This window comes from Notothenia rossii, assembly GCF_949606895.1.
Source record: "Notothenia rossii genome assembly, chromosome: 2".
Lineage (NCBI taxonomy): Eukaryota > Metazoa > Chordata > Actinopteri > Perciformes > Nototheniidae > Notothenia > Notothenia rossii.
In genome coordinates, this window is record NC_136904.1 from 63,765,593 (window position 1) to 63,788,912 (window position 23,320).

The 23,320-nt window shown below is 40.6% G+C and overlaps 1 protein-coding gene across 1 annotated transcript; it reads right to left on the minus strand.

The window, feature by feature from the left end:
- Positions 1-451: 451 nt before the first annotated feature.
- On the minus strand, positions 452-23,303 carry lss (lanosterol synthase (2,3-oxidosqualene-lanosterol cyclase)). The gene is made up of 21 exons (XM_079663826.1): positions 23,138-23,303; positions 22,333-22,471; positions 21,424-21,532; positions 20,949-21,070; positions 20,479-20,575; positions 19,648-19,783; positions 18,104-18,212; positions 17,280-17,398; positions 17,005-17,102; positions 16,818-16,845; positions 16,412-16,468; positions 15,799-15,870; positions 15,646-15,696; positions 15,386-15,535; positions 4,692-4,788; positions 3,879-3,984; positions 2,939-3,004; positions 2,770-2,850; positions 2,458-2,628; positions 1,150-1,228; positions 452-1,000 (listed from the first exon to the last, which is right to left on the minus strand). The coding sequence occupies exons 1-21, from the start codon at positions 23,168-23,170 to the stop codon at positions 863-865; spliced, it is 2,058 nt and encodes a 685-aa protein (XP_079519952.1). The 5' UTR covers positions 23,171-23,303; the 3' UTR covers positions 452-862.
- Between the last annotated feature and the right edge of the window lie 17 nt (positions 23,304-23,320).

Genomic DNA, 23,320 nt, shown 5'->3' on the forward strand with positions numbered 1-23,320 from the left:
TAGGTGTGTCACAGATGGGAAAGTGGTCAAAGGGCAATTCATTTGTTCTTCACAGAATACAAGGGTTTAAAATGGCAGAGTAGCCTATACATTAGAAACAGAGAAGACATTCTTTAAGGGCGTGTTGAGGTGACGCAATGTACACACCCTGCACATTAAAGTTAAAGAACCAGACTGAAAAGAATCCTTTATGCTTCCTTCACCAAAAGAAAAAAAAAGTTCTGCTCTGTCAACCTACTCACTACTTCAGAGTCTGAATGAAGGTTAAAACATCGCTGTCACACTCAAAACATCAATACAATTAAAAAACATTATTGATCAGCTACATGCGTTCTGAGGAATTGCTCAAATATCCATACAGTGTATGCACTACGGTTTGATAATGTTCTTAGCACAAACAAGAAAATGTCACATGGTCAAGAACATTCATTGAGAACACATCAAGTCATGATTATACTATAGAAAAAGTATTTATTCTCAATGGAAATGCTAGGGAAGTGGCAGGGATTTCAGGCAACATAGACATACAGGTTCAAAGCACATTCTTGATTAGCAGCAGCAGGTTATTACAACATGATTGTAGGGAGTAGCCCTGTTGGAAAAGCATTGCTGGAATGTCAACAAAGAAAGTAATTCAAAGATTGAAATGTGATTCCTTATCAGATAGATTAAACTCTGAGAACACAGCAGAAGTTTTCAAATGTCAATGAAGGTGAGAAATGAGCATAAAACCTATAGGCTGACAAATAAAACGACCATTTTCAATGATGGTCTGAACTTCATGGCTGTTGTGGTATTTGCTTTCAAGGCATTCAGTTTTCTTATTGTGGCACATAGTCTGATACGTTTTAAATACAATTATTCACAGCTTGACCTTTCCAGCCAATGGACTGCTGGGATAAAGTGTTGAGAAGCGGCCGAGGGTCCAGACTGTGAAGACGTTTCTGTAGGAGGTGTAGCTGATGGCACAGCTCTTGTTGAACACACCTGCAATATTCTCCTGGAGAGGACAATACAAAAACATTAGATAATAAACGTCTAATATATATTTCATTCTTTCATGGATTGATTTGTTACGAGTTGTGATGTTACTGGTATAAGCTTAGTGAAAGCAGTGTATATGAAGATGTATGCGACTCATTGACCCACCTGTGGCCAGTCTCCATTGGGCAGCTGGTTGTCAATCAGAAGCTGCACTCCTCTCTCAATGGCCCGCCTATCGGGATGCCTGGTTATGCACACAAGAGGGTTGAAATTAATGACTTTTGCTTGGATTCAGTTCAATTCAATTTGATTACATTTGACTATTGACTGAAAGTTCTGTTTTGTAGGATAGCACATTAAAGAGCACAGCATACATGCAATCAAAGCAAAACTGGGGTTTATTCATTTTTTTATCGTGCAGGAATGCTGATATAAAAAAAGGATAATTCTGAATAAGATCTGACCCATTTTAAATTGATCATTAACCGTTAACTAGCAAGATAAGTGCAGAGTTGAGTTGCCGTTGTTGAAGTTCCTAAAAAACCCACAGCTGTAAATATCACCCATCTGGGGTTCCTCAAGGCTCTATTTCTGGACCTGTGTTCTTTTATTTGCTGCCACTTGAAAAGTCCTCAGAAAACACTGGATTATTTTTCCTAGCTATGCTGATGATACACAACTTTACTTGTCTATATTACTAAATAATATCAGTCCTAAAGATTTCCTGGTTAAATGCATTTATCTGAGCAAAAGATCCAGAGAGAGAATTGCCTAATTACTCATTACTAATTATCAGCGCTAGATGTCAAGTTCCTAGGAAAAAGTTTCAGATCTGGATTGGCATTCTGAATTTCACATCAGTAATGCTACAAAAAGGTATTTTGAACACCTTAGAAATATTGCTAACGTTCAACTGTTTCTCTCCCAGGCAGAAACTAAGAGACTAGATAACTGGTTTGGTCACTTTCTGGCCTTTCTAAGTTAGCTATAAATAGGTTTCAGATCTTGCAGGATGCAGCAGCAAGTTTAATAACTAAGACCAGAAACATTTCACCTATCTTAATTTCCTTTCATTGGTTTTCCCTCAACTTTAGAATAGATGTTAGGACCCTTTTATATTCGTGTTCAAACCACTCCATGGACTAGTGCCTGAATACTTTTAGCATTTAGTGTCTATGGACCTCTCCTCCAGAACAGCTTGCCAAAAGAAGTGAGGACATCACCATTCGAAAATTACTTTGAAACTAAATGTTGAGACATATATTTTTTCCATAGCATTCTCTTATTCTTAATACACTAAATATATCTCAATGGGATTTTTTACCTGGATAAATAAAGGCTACAAACAAACAAATATTGTAATCGTATCTATCCTACCCCTTACTGTGGTATTTTCCACACACTGTATACATGTGCCAGTTGCATTGTGACCCAGCATAACCACCAAACCTCTGAGTTGTCACGCTGCTTTACCTGACAGCCATGAGGCCTAACAAAGCCCAGCAGGTGTTGTGGATCTGGGCACTGCTGCTCTGGACGTAGCGCCGCTGCTCGCATGATTCAAAGTCCTCCCCCCAGCCTCCGTCTGTCATCTGCCGGTCCAGCAGGAACTGACAAGCCTTCTGCACCTCCTCGCACACATGGCTGGAAACAGAGGCACAGCAGTGTGATTAAGTATGTAGATAAGAGAGGATGGATGTCACAATGTGGGGCTTGTCAGGTGAAGGAGCACAGTGTGGCTGATTGTTAAAGTGATTCTAATTGTTCAGTGTTTGGAAAACATACTCATCCTGATAGACGTGACCCATACAGGCAAAGGCTTCAAGGCCGAACCATATCCCATATGTGAAGCACACTCCCCAGGACCTAAGAATAAGCAAATCATTTATTTCATTAAACATGAACTGTCAATTAGTTAGGATATCCCATAGTAAAAAAGGAATTGTAGTCCCACCCTTCCCATGATCCATCAGGCCTCTGCACCTTCCTGCAGTACTCCAGTCCTTCTCGTAGAGTGGACCTGAGAAACAAATAAATAAACATCAACAGAGATCTTTCCCCTCTCATACTGAGTTTCAAAGATTCCTCTAAAACTTAAACAGGAGAATTGATTTTGAAGAATGTGCTTGTGCGAGCATATCTTTTTTCCCAGTATAATGGATCTCTGCCTTCACTTGTTTTTAAAGCACTTTCAGACTTATGAACTGAACTTAGCCATCTTAGTTTGAAGCTTTTTATAAGTTAATGTATGTTTTACTCATTCTGTCCGATGAGAAGGGTAGCTTTGTACCGGTATTGAGGATACAAATCTAATTCATGGACATTATGTTGATGATACAGTATATGATAATATCATGTAACTAATTGTGCCTCTTAAATGTAGAATAATGGTTGCAGACTCGTATTTCCTTCAAAACACACAATAAACAAAGTTAAAGATGAATTTGACAGGTTGGATTTCTATTACTTCTTTTTTTCTGTAGATATGGTGCTAATATCTTATCTTCAATCTTTTTGGCAAGTCAAGCATTTATGAGGAACTGAATAAATCAAATGGATAAAGTATGTGTGTAGAATGTAATTTAAAAAAGTCACATGTAAGTATATTGTATTTTATTTAATAGTAAGTAGGCCTATGACAGTGTTCTCTAACTTATTCTGTATACTTCATATTGTTTACTCTGAAGACACTAGATATATTTATAATTCTAATGTTGATATGTATGTATTGTATGTACTGTATATGTATGTACTGTTTATATTTATTTATATTTTATTATATTTTCAATGTAATAATAATATGGATTTCAATGTGCAATGCTCTGTAACAAAACAGTTCCTCAACTTGGGATCAATCAAGTTTGTCTGTTCTATTCTATATTCTATCAGTATACCTCAACTCCTCTGCACGGTGTTCTGGGTAGGCCTTCTGGAAGTGCCTGAGAGCCTGCATTACTGCAGAGGTACACTCCACATAGGTGTAATCGATCATGATGTCACCTGTGTGGGAGGAGAAAACACGCAGAGCTGCTTAAAACTTTCCATTTCACAACACTCACTGCATCCTCTTTTCAACAGGGAAACATGACCTTGGCCTTTAATCTCTCTTACATTGCAACATATTGGGAGGGTACGGGAAAGGTTTTTACAGATTTGGGATGTTAAAAGGGGATGGAAATGTCACGTTTAAATGTGGCTTGGTGTTTGCTTCCATGTTTCACATCTGCATACTTGCAGGTTGTGTAACCACGGAGGAGTTCATAGGCACCATGCACCTTTATGCTGTTATGACGCAAACCTTCTTTGTTTCCAAGAACTCTGTGACCTTTAACGTCATTCCTTGTGAATCGTCAAACAATGGATTTATAATGATATAAAATGTAATCGATAGTTGTTTTTCTTTTAAGCCCTAACATGTCTTGCGGTTAACATATGGGTTCAGAGTATTAATCAGAATCCCTTTATCTGTACCGCAACGGGGACATGTACATTATAACAACAGCAGAAGTATAGTGCAGATAAAGTAAAGAGAATAGACTTGCATACTAAAACAGTATTTATAAATAAGGGACCATATAACATGATATAACTAGCTGGTAGTGTTTACTACATACGGAACAGATTGTAAATAAATTAAGAGAAAAGTAAACATGTAAATGACCCAGGGTATATTGCACATGAGTGTATGGTGAGAGCAGCAGACCTACCGAACACCTCGGAGGGGTTGAGCAGCTCCAGCAGCCTCCCTCCTCTCTTAGTTTCATACGTGGCAAATCCTCCGTCAGAGTTTCTCATGCTCAGCAGCTTCAAGGAGGAGATAGACACATGGTGAAGGAGCTGTGATACGCTAACATTGCAGAAGAAACATTTAAAAATCCTTCTTACCTGTCATTGTAATGAATTGAAATGATTAAAGAAATCTATTAAATGGACCTCACCGTTTCTTAACCTTGATTAAGGTAAATAAATAATTAACCTTAGCTGAGCATCTGTCTGCCTGCCTCAATCCTGTTATTGCAGCAGCTTGTGTCCTCACTATGCTAGTGTATGACACAAGCTAACAGGTGGTGTAGGTTAAGGTAAGTATCTAGCATTTCAGCTAATTCATTGCTTTACTTTCTAACCTTTGAAGATTCTAAATAAACCTGTGTCTATTCATATTGTTGCTGTTATCTTACTGTTGGAGCCAATTTGCTTTGGGTTTCGCACGGGGTTTGTCTGTGTGTGTGTGAATGCGTCCTCATCCAATCTGCGCACCTGGGAGCGAAAAGGGTTAGGGTTAAAACCTAAAACATGTTTTAATGTGTCAGTGGGTGACATGTTAGGGTTAGGGTTAAACCTGACTGGTTAAACCCTAAAACAATTTTTAATGTGTCAGCGGGTGACATGTTAGGGTTAGGGTTAAACCTGACTGGTTTTCGGACCCCCCCAATAAAGCAAAACTGCACGTTTCAGAGTGGCCTTTTATTGTGGCCAGCCTAAGGCAAACCTGTGCAATAATCATGCTTTGTAATCAGCATCTTGATATGCCACACCTGTGAGGTGGGATGGATTATCTAGGCAAAGGAGAAGTGCTCACTATCACAGATTTTTTCAGATTTGTTTACAATATTTAAGAGAAATTGTTATTTTGTGTATATAGAAAATCTTTTAAATCTTTGAGTTCATCTCATGAAAAATGGGAGCAAAAACAAAAGTGTTACGTTTATATCTTTGTTCAGTGTATGTGGGCACGGGTGATCAGCTGGGATGAGAGGTTAGAGAGGAAGCCACAAGTTTTTCAACCGTGTTGACCGTGATTGTTTGTGTCTGAGCGTGTGCGTGATCGTTATGTTTTGAACAAGATTTTAGATACGTGAGTCTTAAAAGAACATTTTAACCGTGGACAAGTAAATTAAGCATTACAAATTACGTAATGTTGGACCTCATCCTTCACAACAACACGCGTTGGGAACTCTGACTGCTAGAATAGAAGAATAGAATAGAATATCTTTATTGTCATCACACATCAGTGCATCGAAATTCACTTGGCATATCTCACTGCAGTACATAAACAAGAACACATCCATAAAAGCAGAGATAGTAGCAATAATCAGGTTCATCACTTACATGCACTTTATCAGAATGTTAAAAATACATTTTTAAAGATTATTTAATAAAGAAAAGCTACAATGTTTAAATATAAGTAGTTACTAAAAAATATCAGTTTGATACTTAATAAATATACAAATAAATAGATAACATATGGCATTTTTGGCTGCAGTCTTTGATGGGAGGTAGTGTGTTTGTGTGTGTGCATGTGCAAAGTTATAGTGAGTTTTGTGGTTGGACAGGGATGGGAATGATGGAGGCCACAGCTCTGGGAAAGAAGCTGTTCTTCAGTCTGTTGGTGCATGACTTTATTGACCTGAACCGTCTGCCGGACGGCAGCGGTTTGAACAGTGAGTAGCCGGGGTGTGTGATGTCTCTGATGATACTGCTGGCTTTCTTATGCAGTCGACTCCTGTAGATGTTGTCAAGGTTGGGCAGCTCAGTCCCAACGATGCGCTGAGCAGCCTTCACCACCCGTTGCAAGTCCTTCCGCTCTACGGCTGTGCAGCTGGTATACCACACAGTTATGCAGCTGGCCAGGGTGCTTTCAATGGTCGACCGATAGAAGTTTCCCAGCAGTTTTTGTGGAAGCCTGGCCTGTCTCAGTTTCCTCAGGAAAAACCGTCTATGTTGTGCCTTTTTCACCAGGTTTGAGCTCCATGTTAATTTATTGGAGATGTTGACTCCAAGGAACCGTAGGTCTTCCACGCTCTCCACTGCTTCTCCATGGATGTGGAGGGGGAGATGGACTTCCTTTTTTGTCCTCCTGAAATCAATAATGAGCTCCTTAGTTTTGGAGGTGTTAAGGACAAGGTTGTGCTCCTTACACCAGTCCGTCAGATGTTCCACCTCGAGCCTGTAGGCTGTCTCATTATTGACTGTAATAAGTCCGACTACTGTGGTGTCGTCTGCAAATTTGACTATGGAGTTGGAGGTGTGGATGGGGGTGCAGTCGTTGGTAAAGAGTGTGAAGAGCATGGGACTAAGCACACAACCTTGTGGGGTTCCTGTGTTTAGTATAAGAGGGGATGATAGGTGCTTACCGACTCTGACTTGCTGTGGTCTGTCAGTCAGGAAGTCCATGACCCACGAGCAAAGTGAAGACCCAAAGCCAAGAATATTCAGTTGGCTGACCAGTTTGTGGGGCATGACGGTGTTGAATGCAGAGCTGAAATCCACAAATAGCATCCTCACATAACTGCCTGGTAATTCCAGATGTGTCAGAGAGGTGTGGAAGGCTGAGTTGATGGCGTCTTCTGTGGAGCAATTTGGCCTGTAGGCAAATTGATACTTGTCAAGTTCAGGTGGGATGATTGTTCTGATATGGGAAAGCACCAGTTTCTCAAAACAATTCATGACTATTGGTGTGAGCTCGACTGGGCGATAGTCATTTAGGCACTTCACAGATGTCTTTTTAGGCACTGGAATGATGGTTGAGGATTTGAGGCATGTTGGAACAGTAGCTTGTTGTAATGAGAGGTTGAATATATTAGTAAACACCTCTGTCAGCTGGTCCGCACATGCCTTCAGTACCCAGCCAGGCACTCCGTCTGGGCCTGCAGCTTTGTCTCCTCAGCAGGTGGGTGGATGAGGGGAGCAGATTCCCCTCCCGGGGTGTCGAAACGGGCGAAAAACTGGTGTAGGACATCAGGGAGTTCTGCATCATTGCTGAGCAGCAGATTGGTGCTTTTGTAGTCGGTTAGTGCCTTGATACCGTTCCACATGCTGCGGGAGTTGTTGTTAGCAAAATGATCCTCAATACGTTGCTTGTGATCGTGCTTAGCATCCCTGATGCCCCTCTTGAGTTTCCCCCGTGCTTCACTGTAGGATTGTTTGTCCCCAGACCTGAAGGCTGTGTCCCGCTCCTTAAGCAATGACTTCACATTGCTAGTAATCCATGGCTTTTGATTTGGAAACAGCTTTATTGTCCTCTGAGTTAAAACATTTGCTGTGCAGTAGTTTATGTATCCTAGTACTGTCTCAGTGTATTCCCCAAGATCTGACCCTTCAGCAAACAAATCCCAGTCTGTGTGTTCAAATCAGTCTTGCAGCATTGATGTGGCTTCCTCAGACCACACTTGTACTGTCCTGATAGCTGGTTTTGTTTTGCAGATATGTGGTTTGTAAGCTGGAGTCAGAATTAGTGAGATGTGGTCAGATTGTCCTAGATGTGGGGATGCTGTTGCTTTAAATGCCCCTGGGATGTTTGTGTAGACATGGTCCAGGACGTTATTTTCTCTTGTTGGGAAGTTCACATTTTTATAGAATTTAGGCATGACTGCTTTGAGATTAACATGGTTAAAATCACCGGCTACAATGACTACACCGTCCGGGTGCGCCGTCAGCTGTTTGTTGATGTCATCATGTAGCTTCTCCAACCAGTATTGTCGTTGTAAATTCTCTCGGTAACAAGAAAGGTCTGCACCTTACCGTTAATGCTTCCAAGTTTGGGCAGCAATGTTTACTAACCATGTCCGCTGCTGTGCACCAGCTGTTGTTTACGTAGACACAAAGTCCACCCCCTCGGCTCTTTGCGGAGTCCTTCGTGCGATCCGCTCTGTAAATAGAGCAGCCGGCTAGCTCGATAGCGGCATCAGGGATGTTGTGGTTCAGCCAGGTCTCCTTGATGATCGTCACACAGTGGGGTACACACCTCACCCTGATCTTGTCCATCTTGTTGATTAGAGACCTGGAGTTTGGAATCAATAGGCTCGGATGCGCCGGTCTGTACGGGTTAGCCTTTAGCCTAGCCCTTAGCCCAGCTTCTGTCTTCTCTCCTTCCGCCGGTGGCGGCGCCTCGCTAGTAGGACGGTGAAACCGATTGCCTCCGGGCTGCGTAGAATCTCCGGAGGGATGAAAGTTGTGTCCAAACGGAGATCAATGTGGGTGTTCCGAATTAAAAATAATTGAGCTCGGTCATATGTATTTAAGGCTACTACCTTGCTGCTAGAAAGTAAACACACTAAAACATATATAAACAAACAGAGAGAGCCGAGCCGCTGCGTCTGCACGCGCCGCCATCATTCGCCTCCATGAGTGGCCTTTTTTGATGAGCGATCACCGCTACACTTACCTTTAAAATAGTCTCACGAAGAAGGAAATACATATTCTAATATAACATCATTTATTTGTTCCATCAAGGAAATACGTTTTTGTTCTTTTCTTGAATAAAACACACACACGAAGGCACATGCATCAATGTGGAAAGATGTTGAATGAATGTCTTTTATATATGTATGTTTTTTCATTAAAAAATATATATGAAAAAACATAACTTTTGAGCCTGAAAACTGAGTCTCAAATGATATATTCATATAGGAATTGGCACCAGTGCAGTATCTTTAATGTGAAATGCTGATTTATTCACACCTGACAAATGTATATTAGTGTGTTGTCCATGCCTATCTGCCATGTTAACAGTGTCTTTAGTTTCGGTATAGCATTTTGTGGGTCTGGGTGAACCCTGACTACCAAAGTTGTCATGCAGTATGTGTCCCATGAGTTAGGAGGTAGAGCTGTCTTCCGTTAATTGGAAGTATCAGGTGGGGCCTTGTATGGCATCTTCTTCCTCTAGAGCAGGGGTTCCCAACCTTTTTCACCCAGGGCCCCCCCAAATGACTCCTGTTGGAATTTGCGACCCCCCAAAACTTTGAAACTTTAATTATTGCTGTTGCCGATCTGCCCCCCTGCCCGATCTGTACTGCGCATGTGCGAGATGGTCTGCCATACTGGACAACTCCGTAAGGCAACCCAACTAGGACACTTGACACAGTGGCGTTTGGCAAAGCACAAAAAGAAAACAAAAAAAACCGAGAGAGATGATTTATTGTTTTTACAACGTGACTTCACTATTATTTAACAACTATTTTTATTGGGTTCTTTTATTTGGGGTTAAGTACATTGTCAGAATAAGTGAGAAATGGATTTAACTTCTGTTTGGCAGCTATCATACTGAATAAATATTTACTGTGAATGTATGCAAACATGTATGGCATATAGCTGTCTAACAGAAGTTAAATCCATGTCTCACTTAATCTGACAATGTACTTAACCCCAAATAAAAGAACCCAATAAAAAGAGTTGTTAAATAATAGTGAAGTCACGTTGTAATAACAATAACTCATCTCTCCCGTTTTTTTGTGTTCTTTTTCTGCTTTGCCAAACGCCACTTTGTGAAGTGTCCTATTAGAGTTGCCGTATGTAGTTGTCCAGTATGGCGGACCATCTCGCACATGTGCAGTACAGATCAGGCAGGGGGGCAGATCGGGTAGTGACAGCCGTGCCTGGTAACAGCGGTTACACCCCCCCCCCCACCACCCACACACACACACACACACACACACACACACACACACACACACACACACACACACACACACACACACACACACACACACACACACACACACACACACACACACACACACACACACACACACACACACACACACACACACACACACACACACACACACACACACACACACACACACACACGAACACGAACACACACACACACGAACACACACACACACGAACACACACACACACACACACACACACACACACACAAACACACACACACACGAACACACACACAAGTTTAAAAGTCTCAAAAATGCTACAACTACTGTCACAAACTGGATGAATGTGAAGTATTTCGTTAAAGGAGGATGAAAGCGTAATTAAGGAGCACTATAATTGGAGTGACTTTGATGGTTATTGGACTCAGGATTAATTCATTTGGATGCCCGCTGTATGAAGAAATTAAAGGACGACGCAAGTGGAAACAATTCACAAAGGGATTCAACTGTTTAAAACACATGCTCAAAGTAAGCCGGATTTTGGCGATGTGTTTATGTGGATTCAAAAATCGTAAATAATCTACAAAATGGAGGAGACCGATCTGACCGGAGCAACTGTGACAAATAATCCAACTGAAACCGACACTTTACGCGCAGAAGAAACATTTCTATTAAAGAAAAAAATGATACATTTCTGTCTTTGTATGCTTTTATTAGCTACTAACTTGCAAAAGTATGCATCATAATTATTTCAAATGTCGAAGAACAGGACACTTCAAAAGAATAGACTATGTCTAATAAAAAAATTATAATATGGTGGCATAGGCCTGTATAAAACAAAAATGAAAAACTGGCATATTAAGCAGGTAAATCAAATGCTTGTCTGCCATGGAACAGGTAGCAGAGAGAAGACGAGGTTCAAGTAGGTTCATTAATGTGAACCTTGGGCTTGCACGCCCGCAGCCAGGGATGGAATGTCCGGTGTAATGTGAGTGACAGCCAGTCTAAAGTCGTTGTGAACGTCCAGTGTGTTGCGTGCTTTTGTTTTGATGGCAACAAGTGCGCTGAAGGCTGTTTCTGATATATATGTCGTACTGAATGGGAGTATAATCCTGGTCGTGGCATGCAGTGTGAGCTTTGGAGCGAGGCTTGGTCCTTTGACAATCCAAAACTTTTAAAATCCTTTTTCCTGGAAGTATTTCTTTGACAGCGAGTCAGCTTGGATGTCGGTGAGCTCATCTTCGCAATCCAGGTATTCCACATCCTCAACTTTGGCAATAAAGGGATCTAAAACCCACAATTCCTTGGAGACATACTCGTCTATGTCAGCGAACCGTGATTGCATTTCCGTTTGCAGTGCGTTCATATGGCGGATGAACTCGCGACGTACAGACACAGGCACCGTTTCAGGATTGTTTTGGGATTGTTTCAGCAGTAGTGGAAACTGTTGCAGCTCCCCCCTCTCCATTTTCCCGACCCTGTACTCCAGTTTGCGCACAAATGCATCGAGCGCCTCTTTACATTGGAGAATGTTGGACTCCACGCCTTGCAGACGCTTGTTTGTTTCATTGTAGAGACCGAAGATGTCGGCCAGGTATGCTGTTTTAATCCAGAATGACTCAGTCACTTGCTCTGACAGTGCGCGGTTACGAGTTTGTAGAAACTCTTCAATTTTTTCCTTCAGTTCTACAAAGCGTGCCAGCACTCGGCCGCGTGAGAGCCAGCGCATCTTGGTGTGCAGGAGGAGGGTTTGGTGCGCTTCCTCCTCGCACAAGTCTGCGAATAGACGCTTGTTGGTGGGGCGACCTTTGATGAAATTTACTATTTTAACAACAGTTGAGAGTGTTTCGCTGAGGTCTTCTGACAGTTTCTTGCTGGCCAGGGCCTGGCGATGTATCACACAGTGAAATATTGTGCAGTGTGGGGCCTTTTCTTTCAAGCGACTGTTAAATCCCTTGTTTTTCCCCATCATTGAGGCAGCTCCGTCTGTGCAACATGCAACTAAATTCTCATAGGAAAGATTGTGGGATGAGAGGTAAGAATCCACTGCAGTAAAAATGTCCTCACCCCGGGTGGTAGTGGTAAGGTTGACTGACATAAGAATGTCCTGCTTCAAATCTTCCCCATCGATATATTGCACATAAACGATCAGCACAGCCTCGTCTGCTACAGTTGTGGTTTCATCAAGTTGTATGGCAAATGGCCCCTTTCCAAGCTTTTCGAGCAGCTGCAGCTCGCAGTTACTTGCCATCTTGTCAATTCTGTCTTTCACCGTATTGTTTGACAGTGGTACAGTTTTTTGCTTCTCCGCCACCTGCGGGCCGCACAGTTTTTCAACCATCTTAATGCAAGCCGGCTTAATGAGCTGCTCGCCAATGTTGTGCGGTTTCTTTGCCTTTGCTATTAAAAGTGCACATTCAAAAGAGGCCTCGGTGGCCTTCTGTGCATCGCTGCCAGCCCTAACAAATGCTGTTCTAATATCCATTGGCTTGTTTGCCTTTACAAGGTGTTGTTTCTTTATGAAAAAGTCCCGATCACGCCCGACTGTTTCTGGGTGCATGGTCTGTTGGTGTCTCTTCATTTTGCTGGGTTTCATGCTTTCGTTGGCTAGCTTCTCTCTGCATATCACACACTCTGGGCGGGTTTTGTCCGTTCCCTCCATGAAACCAAAGTTAAGATAGCTCTCTAGGTAGGTCCTCATTTTCTTTTTGATTGCAGATGAGCTGTCATCTCCTTTACGTTTTTCAGACATTTTTAGACGAAAAATGTTCACCTTATGAAGTCGGTCGCTGGCTAGCAAGCGCAGCAAACTGTTATTATTATGAAAGCTGACACAGTAACGTCAATGTTGGCGCCAATCGGAGGAGTATCAGATGAATCTTTTGAATTTTAATTTTAGTTAATCAATTCATTTCTATATTTGATTGTAATGTAGACAAGGCTTTTAGCGCCAATCATGTATTGCGTTACAATATGTAAAAAAAATGATATGTAAAAAGAAAATGATATGTACATTTTTTTTTTTTTTAATTCTAAATATGATATTAGGCCTCAAATCATCTGAGGTCTGGCGCCCCCCCTGCGATCTTTGGCGACCCCCCAAGGGGGTCGCGACCCCCAGGTTGGGAACCACTGCTCTAGAGTCTATATGAATGTGTGCATGCTGACTTGTATATGTAGAGCACTTTTAGGTGTTGTAAAGACTGGAACAATTTTAGATAAATGTGGCCCATTTGCCAAGAGTTATAATGGATTTAATTTATCATCATCTACAGAATGCAGATTAATTAATTCATTATGTTAAACAAGTGAGATATCGTCAGGATTGCAAAACTATAGTTCACTGAAGCATGCACCTGCGCTGTACTAAGTTCACCTAACACAATGAGAAAATAATGGACCCTGTAATTGTAACAGTTACCTCACACTCTGCATAGCTTTACACATATGGATATTAGATATGACAGTGAATTAAGTGGTATTAAACTGGCAAGCCCGAAGGTTGCAGTTCTTCTTGCCATTTGTTTTACCGGCCTCATGACTCATGGTGTGTTGCCAGACTCCATGTTGACTGTTACTTTGGTCCCTGTCATTAAGGACAAAGCGGGCAAGGTAGGGAGCTTGGATAACTATAGACCAATTGCTCTAGCCAGTGTGTTATCCAAAGTCCTGGAAAGAATTTTGTCAGATAGACTATGTTCTTATTTATGTACCTCAGATAACCAGTTTGGCTTCAAGGCTAAGCATGGTACTGAGCTATGCATCTATGCTTTGAAGGAAATGGTAGAAACATATAGAAGACAGAATTCCACTGTTCTGATTGGTTTTTATTGATGCCTCTAAGGCTTTTGACCGAGTTAACCATCATAAACTGTTTTTAAAATTGAGACAAAGGGGTGTGCCCAACAGTATAATAAGGATCCTGGCTTATTGGTATGCCAACCAGAGCATGCGGATAAAATGGGGGAATGCAGTCTCTGCGCCATTTGGTGTTAGTAATGGAGTCCGCCAGGGGGGGCTCCTCTCACCATGCCTTTTTAATATCTATATGGATGATCTATCAGATGATTTAAGTGTCTGTAAAACAGGGTGTGTGATTGGTAATGTGATTGTAAACCATCTTATGTATGCTGATGATCTGGCAATTGTTTCTCCTAGCAGTGCTGGTTTTCAACAGTTGTTAAATGTTTGTTCTGATTACGGAGTCAAATTTGAAGTTAAATACAATGCTAAGAAGAGCACTGTAATGATCTGCAGAGCAAAAGGGGATAAGAACCTTTGTTTTCCAACATTCTATCTGTCAGGACAGGTGCTGTCTGTTTGCTGTAACACTAAGTATCTGGGACACATCATCACAGATGAAATGGCTGATGATGATGACATGTATAGACAGCGGCGTATCTTATATATGCAAGCCAACATGTTGGCTAGAAAATTCTCTTGGTGTTCAGATAAGGTTAAGGTGAACCTCTTTAGAGCTTATTGCACTCCTCTCTATACTGCCCCCTTGTCGGTCAAGTATAAGAAGGTGAGCCTCCGGAAGCTCCAGGTTGCATATAATGACTGTCTGCGTATACTGCTTAGAAAACCAAGGTGGTGCAGTGCAAGTGAAATGTTCTGTAATGCACGAGTCAACACGTTCCATGCTCTTTTGAGAAATCTGATATACAAATTCATCTGTCGATTAAATGCTTCTCATAACTCTGTCATTATGCTACTGTCAAATCCGTGTCTCAGTGCTGTACGATACCAGTCACCTCTGTGGAAACATTGGTATAACTGCTTTTTTTAATTTTAATTTTTAGTGTTGTATGTCTTTTAATAATGGACCAAGAGTCTCTTTAAATAAAGCTGATGATGATGATGGTGATGATGATGATGATGAATTAATGGAAAGAAAATGCGTATTGATCAGTGTTACCAAAAGATACATGATTTTTCTTTTTGGATAACACTACCAATAAGACTTAAGGAATGAATGAGTGATTGATGGACTGCAGACTCACCACATTGACAGCATCATACAGGCGCTCTGAGGGGAGCGGCTGGCTGATGGAGGGGCAGAGCTCCTGCAGCAGCATCACTGACTTCAGACCCTCCGCTGTGCAGTCAGCCACAATCCAGCCACAGTCCCGGGTACTGAAGGGGAAACCTCCCTGATAAAGAAAAACAAAGGGATAACACTTTTTGCACACACATGCCAACAGGCTAGGAAATTCACTTTTGTCAGAGGCAATTCTTGCTGTCTTTTCATGTGTTATAATACCTTGTTTATCTGTCTGTAGTACTTCTGATACTCGGGAGGATTTTCAGGTATCTGTTAAAAGGGGAAATCAATTGAATTCATATTAACACGTTTTTAAGCAGGAAAAAAAACTTAAATAAGCACTAGCAATGTGTTTAATGATGTTGGTGGTACCTGTGTGATGGTGAGAAACTGATGGGCATCTCGGAGGCACCCTGCTAATGTGGAGTTATTCTGGGCTCCTGCCTGAAAATCCCCAATAAACAACTCATTATAGTCAGATACTGCTTTAGGAAACATCTTAACAAGGTCTGTATGACAAATTGACCAAAGATCTAGTATTTATTGTGATATTTAAATGTTTAGAAATATGAGTTGTAAGTGCAGTTTGTTTGTTTCTGGCTCAGAAAGTTGTCGTGACCTTAAGGGACAACAACGTTCTGTTTTACCAGGGAATTTTATATCTATGAAAAATTACACGAGGGATCCCACTGAGCCCAACGCAGTTTTAGTCAAGTGGTACATGTTTTCTCTAGGCCATCCAGAAACATTTTTTGATGTTGTCTTAATTGCTCTGGTTATACATAGTTATACCTATCGCAATTTAAAAACAACAATTCCAACCACAATAATGAGTGACTTAGAGGTGATGGTAAGTGTTATTTTGTGTTTGAAAAACCCAGGAATGCTTTGTTCTCTTTTCCAGTCTTTGCATTAAGCTAAGCTGACCATCTTCTGGCCCTAGTTTTTATTTTGGTACAAATTCTACTACTTCAAGGTGTGTTACCTCAAGGAAAGCCTGTACAGCAAAACAAGTATCCCAGAGTTGAGATCCATTGGTCCCCTATGCAAGAGAAAAAGGAGAAAGTGGTCAAACGCTCAAGTTAAACTTGAACTAAAACTATTTCTGCAGGATAAAACACAAAGTATGGAACCAGCAAGTAAATAAAAATAAATTAATTGAAGGGTAAAAAGTTGATTTGAGTTTTAAGTTCATCCATATGTTTCCGCCAATTAATTGACTAACCGGCTAATCAGTATTTATACCAAGAGCTCCTACAGGACATCTGAGCAGCTCAACCGTTCCTAAACATGAGCATTCATGGTGAGACACCCCTATCATTTTACTCAATACAGTTTCAAAACAAACCCTCACTCCCAATATAGAAAAGGAACAGAAAACTAAATCTCACCTGCATTTTCATTCCATCTAATCCCAACCTGGAACACAGAGAATTTAATGTTAGTTTTTAGGGATCGGACCATTTTTAATATAACACTTTCATTTATAGGCATACACATAAACACCTTATTCTGATCAGTTGTGGAACAGAAGTGTGTTTAGTTAGTAAAACAGTTGTAAGGGATGGACTGACTGACCATAGGTAGTCTGGGATCCTAGACACATGCTCCTGAAAGACCGGAGAGGAGGGCCCGTCCACATACCAGCGAACCAGCATGTTGATGGTCTTGGAGATCTGAAGACAACAATGAAATACTCAATTTTCACCCCCTTTATTTCTTTTGAAATGTCAGTTCATATAGGGTGATCTGAACACTTTTGGAAATAAGTTAGTGTTTTTGATCCTGTGTCAAGCAAACACATATCCAATACTCTATTAAATCTGTAGTTGGTGTATCTGTGTATACACTACCGGTCCAATGCTGACACACTTGGTGAAACGGTCATCGGCCTCGATGTGTTCATACAGTTCTTTGACAGCCTTTTCTCTCACCATGGTGCTGTGATGGGCTTCATACACATTCAGCACCACTGCAGGGACACAGTCACACGGTTAGGGGGTCATTTACAGAGCAACTCTTTGGGAAATTCCCATTATAAACACTTCCTCATTTATCAGTCTGAAAAAACATCTTGTTGCCAGGAATATGCCAAATATTTTAATTCCCTGTATTATTACTAACTTGAGTGCATTGCTTAGCTAGGCAATATAATAAGGAATCATTCTGTAAATGTTCATTGTTATGCGGATGATACTCACCTATATTTATCCATCAAGCCTGATGAATCCAATCATCTAAATACAATTCAAGACTGACTCAAGGACAGAGGGTGTCGTATTGTCATACTGATATTCTGTACAAACTGTGAAGTCCACTGAGACAAATGTAACATTTGTGATATTGGGCTATATAAATAAACATTGATTGATTGATTGACTGATTGACTGAGATGCAAGTGAGAAGAATTTAACATCTGGTAATCTATTTTGTAAGTCTGATATCAATTGTATTTATGGCTGTGGTGGAAAGTAAAAAGGTGCATTTACTAAAGTTTGTACTTTAGTCTTTTTTTAAATTATTTTATTTGTATTTATTTATTTGTATTCCTTTTATGCTAAAAAGTGTTGAATCAGCTACACATGGTAGTTTTAATGACATTAAGCAGTGGAAAAGGGTCATTACGTGCTTTTGTAGGTGTTGGTTTTCTATTGCTGCCCAGTGTGGTGACACTTACTGTAGGCGACGTCGAGCAGCGTGCTGTGAGGGGTGTACATGTCACATGATGCCACATTGTTCCTCTGAGCGGGCCAGTTGATGGTGGCATAGTCCTGGACATAAAGCTCCTAGAAAAAACAAAGAGCAATTTGTTTGTGTATGTGAATAAACATATTGCGACTGTAGATATATTTCTTGTGATCATCTTATATCTAAAGAAAAAGTGGTTTATATCTTATTTCACACCAAGACTGTCTAAATCAGGGGTTCCCAAAGTGTGAGGCGCGCCTCCCCTGGGGGACGCCAGAGAGCTTCAAGGGAGGTGCAGCCGCAAGAAAAAAAGAAAGAGAAACAGTGAAATGTAGCTAGTTAACTTCAGCTAAATGTATAGGAGCGGCAAAATATGGACAGATTTTTTGTGAAGTTACCTAAAGTGAGAGAGGAGACAGCGTCTGTCAGAAAACGGAGGAAGTATGACAATGATTATTTGAAGCTAGGATTTTCATGGACCGGTCCTGATGACACTCCACTGCCACAGTGTGTTATCTGCAACGAGGTGCTAGCTAATGACAGTATGAGACCATGTAAACTCCGGTGTCATATTGAGACGAAACACCCATGTTTGGTGACCAAGCCACAGGACTTTTTTGACCGGAAGTTCAAGGAATTGCAGTCACAGAAAAATGTCATTGACACATTTAGCACTGCGAATACAAAGGCAACCGAAGCATCATACCGAGTGGCGTTACGGATAGCTAAGGCAGGTAAACCTCACAACATTGGTGAAAAGTTACTCCTCCCTGCTGCTAAAGACTCCGTCTCAACTATTTCTCTCCGAGTGCAACGTATGAGGAAGCTGCCATCCTTAACCTCAACATGTTTAAAACATAAAGATAAAGAGGTTTAAAAAAGCTTTTAATGTTTTAAGGAGGTGACGCTCAGCAAAAAGAGGAAGGTAGCGAAAGCAGAGCATTTTATGACATTTTCTCTTACTGGACCTCTTTGAAATGCAATTGAATACCCCTGCATTATAGCAACAATAATAATAATAATAATAATAAAAGCAATAATAATTGGGAGGGGGGGGGGCGCGGCTGTGATTATGTTCTCTGAGGGGAGGATCACCTTCCCACACTTTGGGAACCCCTGGTCTAAATAACTGTTTGAGTGTCAACTCAAAAGAAGTCCTTAGAATAAAGAAAGCCTTATCACATCTTTCAGAGGCAGGATTTTGAAAATATGCGAAAAATGAGCCACAGGAACTGTTTTATTCCACTTTGTTTTGCCATGGTTTTCTTGTGTAGCATAAATAGACTGCATCCGCATTTCGTTAAGTAACCCTGTTTTACATTATGACTGAGAATGATTATTTAATCCTTGTATAAAGACACGTTCGCACTATAAGTACTGACAACAAAAACATGACATATACTTTCACTACCATTGAAACAAAAAGTAACTTGTAAATTATTGAATACCTTAACTAACTAAATACATTGACAACAATTTTTGCTGACATTTGAATAATTATAGAGCCCCCTGGTGGAGGAGAAGGGTCTGCACCTGTCGGAGGCTGAGGACCAGCGGGTCCTCCTCTGCAGACAGCCTCACAGCGTAGCAGTAGCTCATGGGGAGGTACACCTGGCGGCAATGACACCACAGGGTGGAGGGGTGGGCGGGCATCCAAGAGGGGAACAGCCTGAGACAGATACATATTACATCATTAAAACGTTTACATTTATTTTTCTTTGCAATATCAATTTTTTTTTAAGGAGAAGAATCACATGCAGGCATTAGGGAGATACACACCATCAAACAGTGGTTAGCGCCGCAGACATTTAGCAATGAGAGAGTTGAAAGAAACTAATTGATAAACCAGAAAAACCGTTGTATAGATACTGTAGAAAACTTTGTCACCCCACAGTTTAAATGAGAAACAAAAACGATCCTTTCTTCTCCACTTCTTTGTTAGTATGTCTCCACCTGCTGACAAAACTGTACACTGTTTGTGATATAGTTTGATAATTATTTAAAAAAAAATTGTTTAAATATCTGTTTTGCAACCTGTAAATATGTCAACACACATGCATCACTTTATGGCTACAGCCCTTTCTTAGGGGAGCGTGTGTTTTTTGATGTGCTTAGTAAATTGCTCTGAAATAACGGTAGTATTTTGTGTGATATGTTGCATTATTTTGTCTGCATGAATAACGGAGATGAAGAGAGGTTGCAATTTTCAGTGAATGAATCTCCTTTTATTGTTTAGCGACAGAAAATGCAAGAAAAGTATTTAGAGTATTTACTCTAACCTGAACTGAGATCCTGAAGCTTTTTCAGTGTCATCTTAGCATGCCTGGTGGGTATGAGAGGACATTATGGGATGTTAGAACTCACCACATCTCTGGCAGCAGTGTGTTCATTCCTTCCCAACTGTACACATTTAAAATGGCCAACCAGAATTTACCCCATGAGGGAATCCCCACAGCGCCACCTGTAGAAAAATAAAAAACACAGACAGCTTCAATATTCAACTATCAACATAAATAACTGACATGGTTAATAGTAGTCCATCAATATGAGTTTTACAATGGCTGCTGGCTATACTTAGAGAAGAGGCCAGCCAATGGCCGATATACTGTGTATTGCTAAAATATAGTTACCTTATTCAAAATTATTTTTTGCCTCTTTTAAAATACGACAATTCAATAATAACCAATGAGACATAAAATAGCTATGGACTGCATTTATATAACTATTTTTCCAGTCTCTGAGATGTACAAATATAAAGATATAATTCTATATGAGACGATAACTGACATTGTGTTTTTAGGGATGATTCCCACTTATTATTTCCCACTTCCCACCTTTGCTGTGCAGGTTGTTCCTGGCTCGAATCATGTCTGGATCATCAGGCTCTACTCCCAGAATCCTTAGTGAGATGTAGCTCAGCGCTGTGCCAAACACAGTGGACTTATCTTCAATGTGTCTTGGAGAAACAAAACACATCAACAATAATAAATATATTTCAGGGAGTCTAACCATGCATTTTAGAGGTTTGTCTCAGCAGTGGGAAAGAATGGGCACTTCCTGTAACAGTTTATCAACAAGTATGTGCAAAAGCTTATATAAAAACATTATATTTCATGATAAAGACAGACCCTATAATGGAAAGTGACAGACTATGATAGATTATTGACACAATTCCCCTTTAATGAAACGGTACTAGGCAAAGCGTAATACCCTTTGCCTACTGCAGTTCACTTACACGTGACCTCATGTTAAAGTAAAGCACTTGAATCAGATGGCATGTCAAATGCATATATAGATATTTGTACTTACAGACCCCAGCCTCCATCTGCTAGCTGCACAGAGCGCAGGTACCTCACCATCTCTTTCTGCCAGGCAGAGGGCAGAGGGATCTTAGCAATATGGCAGGTGATCAGGAGACCTGAGCACAGACATGAACATCAATACAGTGACAGAGAGACACACAAGAACACAAACACAGGTGTCATAAAATCACCTGCTGCATTTGATTTAGTTTTATACCGTAACAAAAACGTATCCTGTTTGATATATCCTCTAAGTCTGATTCTTAATAGTTTTTCTCTCCTTTTTATTTAGAGCAGATAAAAACATCTATGTGTTTGTTGTTGTAACACTTATTTCAACCACTAGAGGCTTAAGAGCACCACTATCATGTATTCTAAATAGGACTAAAAACATTAATGTTTCCCTATTTGAAGATGAATCCAGATTAAAATACCTTTCTAGACTAAAAGTATAATTACTGCTGTAATGACATTACTATTTTCACTGACAAATGAAATATTAAACTCTTTTCAGTGACAGAAAATGTATAACATGTTAATCACAAAGTAAGTTTGGGGATCAGACTTGGAAAATTGATCACCAGAATCAGAATTTGGACAGTTGCTTCATTTAAGAATACAATAACATATTAAAACAAACATAATAAATTAAAGTAAAAATGTATAATAATAGATATTTGTCATCATTACATACCACATAGAGATAATTTATTTTTTACAATGTGTTCTATCATTTTCAGAAATCATCTCCCCTGATGTCTTCAGTTTTCTGTCTGGCACATAAAAAGATTACAAGGCCAAATGATAAACACTGTGGCTTTAAATGAAATGTATCTCTTACAGGAAAAGACACAGGAAAGCTGCTGAAGAGAAAAGTGTCACATATAGGGACCTGGAGGAGGACGATTTGGTTTACCTGGCAGCAGGAAAAGGGGTCCGCCGTAGTCCCCCGCCCAGTGACCGTCCTCTGTCTGCAGCTGGCTGTAGAAGTGCATTCCTTTCAGAGCGGCCTTTACAGCCGTGTGGGCAGCCGGGGACTCGGACACAAACTGACTCTGCAGAGAGAAGAACACCTGAATTAACACCAGTTTCAAGCGATACATTTCAGGGGTCTTTCAACCACTTTGGCAACTATTGACAGGAACCAATACAAGCTGTTATTCTATCTAGTACTGTTTTGGTACAAAAACAAGTAAGCTCTCAGAAGTCTATTTGTTCCTTGCTTGCTGTGAAGGACATCTCCAGGGCTACATCTGAATTCATAAGCTATTTCAACTAGGGCTTCACACATTTATACAAATATTATCAATAAGGACAAGTACAATATCCACATTTCAGTATCTGAAATATTTGCTAAAGGCAAAATATGTAAACATCTTCTTAAAAGAACACACCACACATCATTTTAATATATTTATCAAAAGATAATGGGTAGAATGTTTCAGAAATGATAACTTCCTATTGTATATAGCGGATCATATGAGTCAAAAATAATTGCATTTAGTTATTTTTTACAACTGGTGCAGCCCTAATTAAAATGTTTCATTGTCACTGGATACTACCATATTTGAGTGTCTCTGTTTTATACTGTTGTAGAAACTGTCAAGAAATAATCAACCTAAATGAACCCAGAGTGCAATGCAAAACGTGTTGCATAACAATCATAAACCCAGCACCCTTTTGTGCCATTTAAAACAAGAAAATAAATATTCAAAGCCTACCGTGTCGAGGCCTAGAGAGTGTGCCTCTAGCATGGTCTGCTCTCTGTCGGGGGGGTCCTGGTCTTCAACATAGCGCCATGTCTGCCGGCCCTCCACACTACTCAGCCTCCAGCGGCTCAGGTCAGTGGCTGGCTCCGTCCTGTACGGCCCCCCCCTCCTCCGCAGGTGCCTAACAGATACAGG

Excerpts from the sequence above, each read along its gene's own strand:
- lss (XM_079663826.1), bottom strand. The coding sequence starts at position 23,170 with ATGCTAGAGGCACACTCTCTAGGCCTCGACACG. Across the intron at positions 17,399-18,103 it reads GCTGCTCGACGTCGCCTACA|TGGTGCTGAATGTGTATGAA; the intron begins GTAAGTGTCACC and ends GTGTCCCTGCAG. Across the intron at positions 15,871-16,411 it reads CTGTACAGGCTTTCCTTGAG|GCAGGAGCCCAGAATAACTC; the intron begins GTAACACACCTT and ends GGGGATTTTCAG.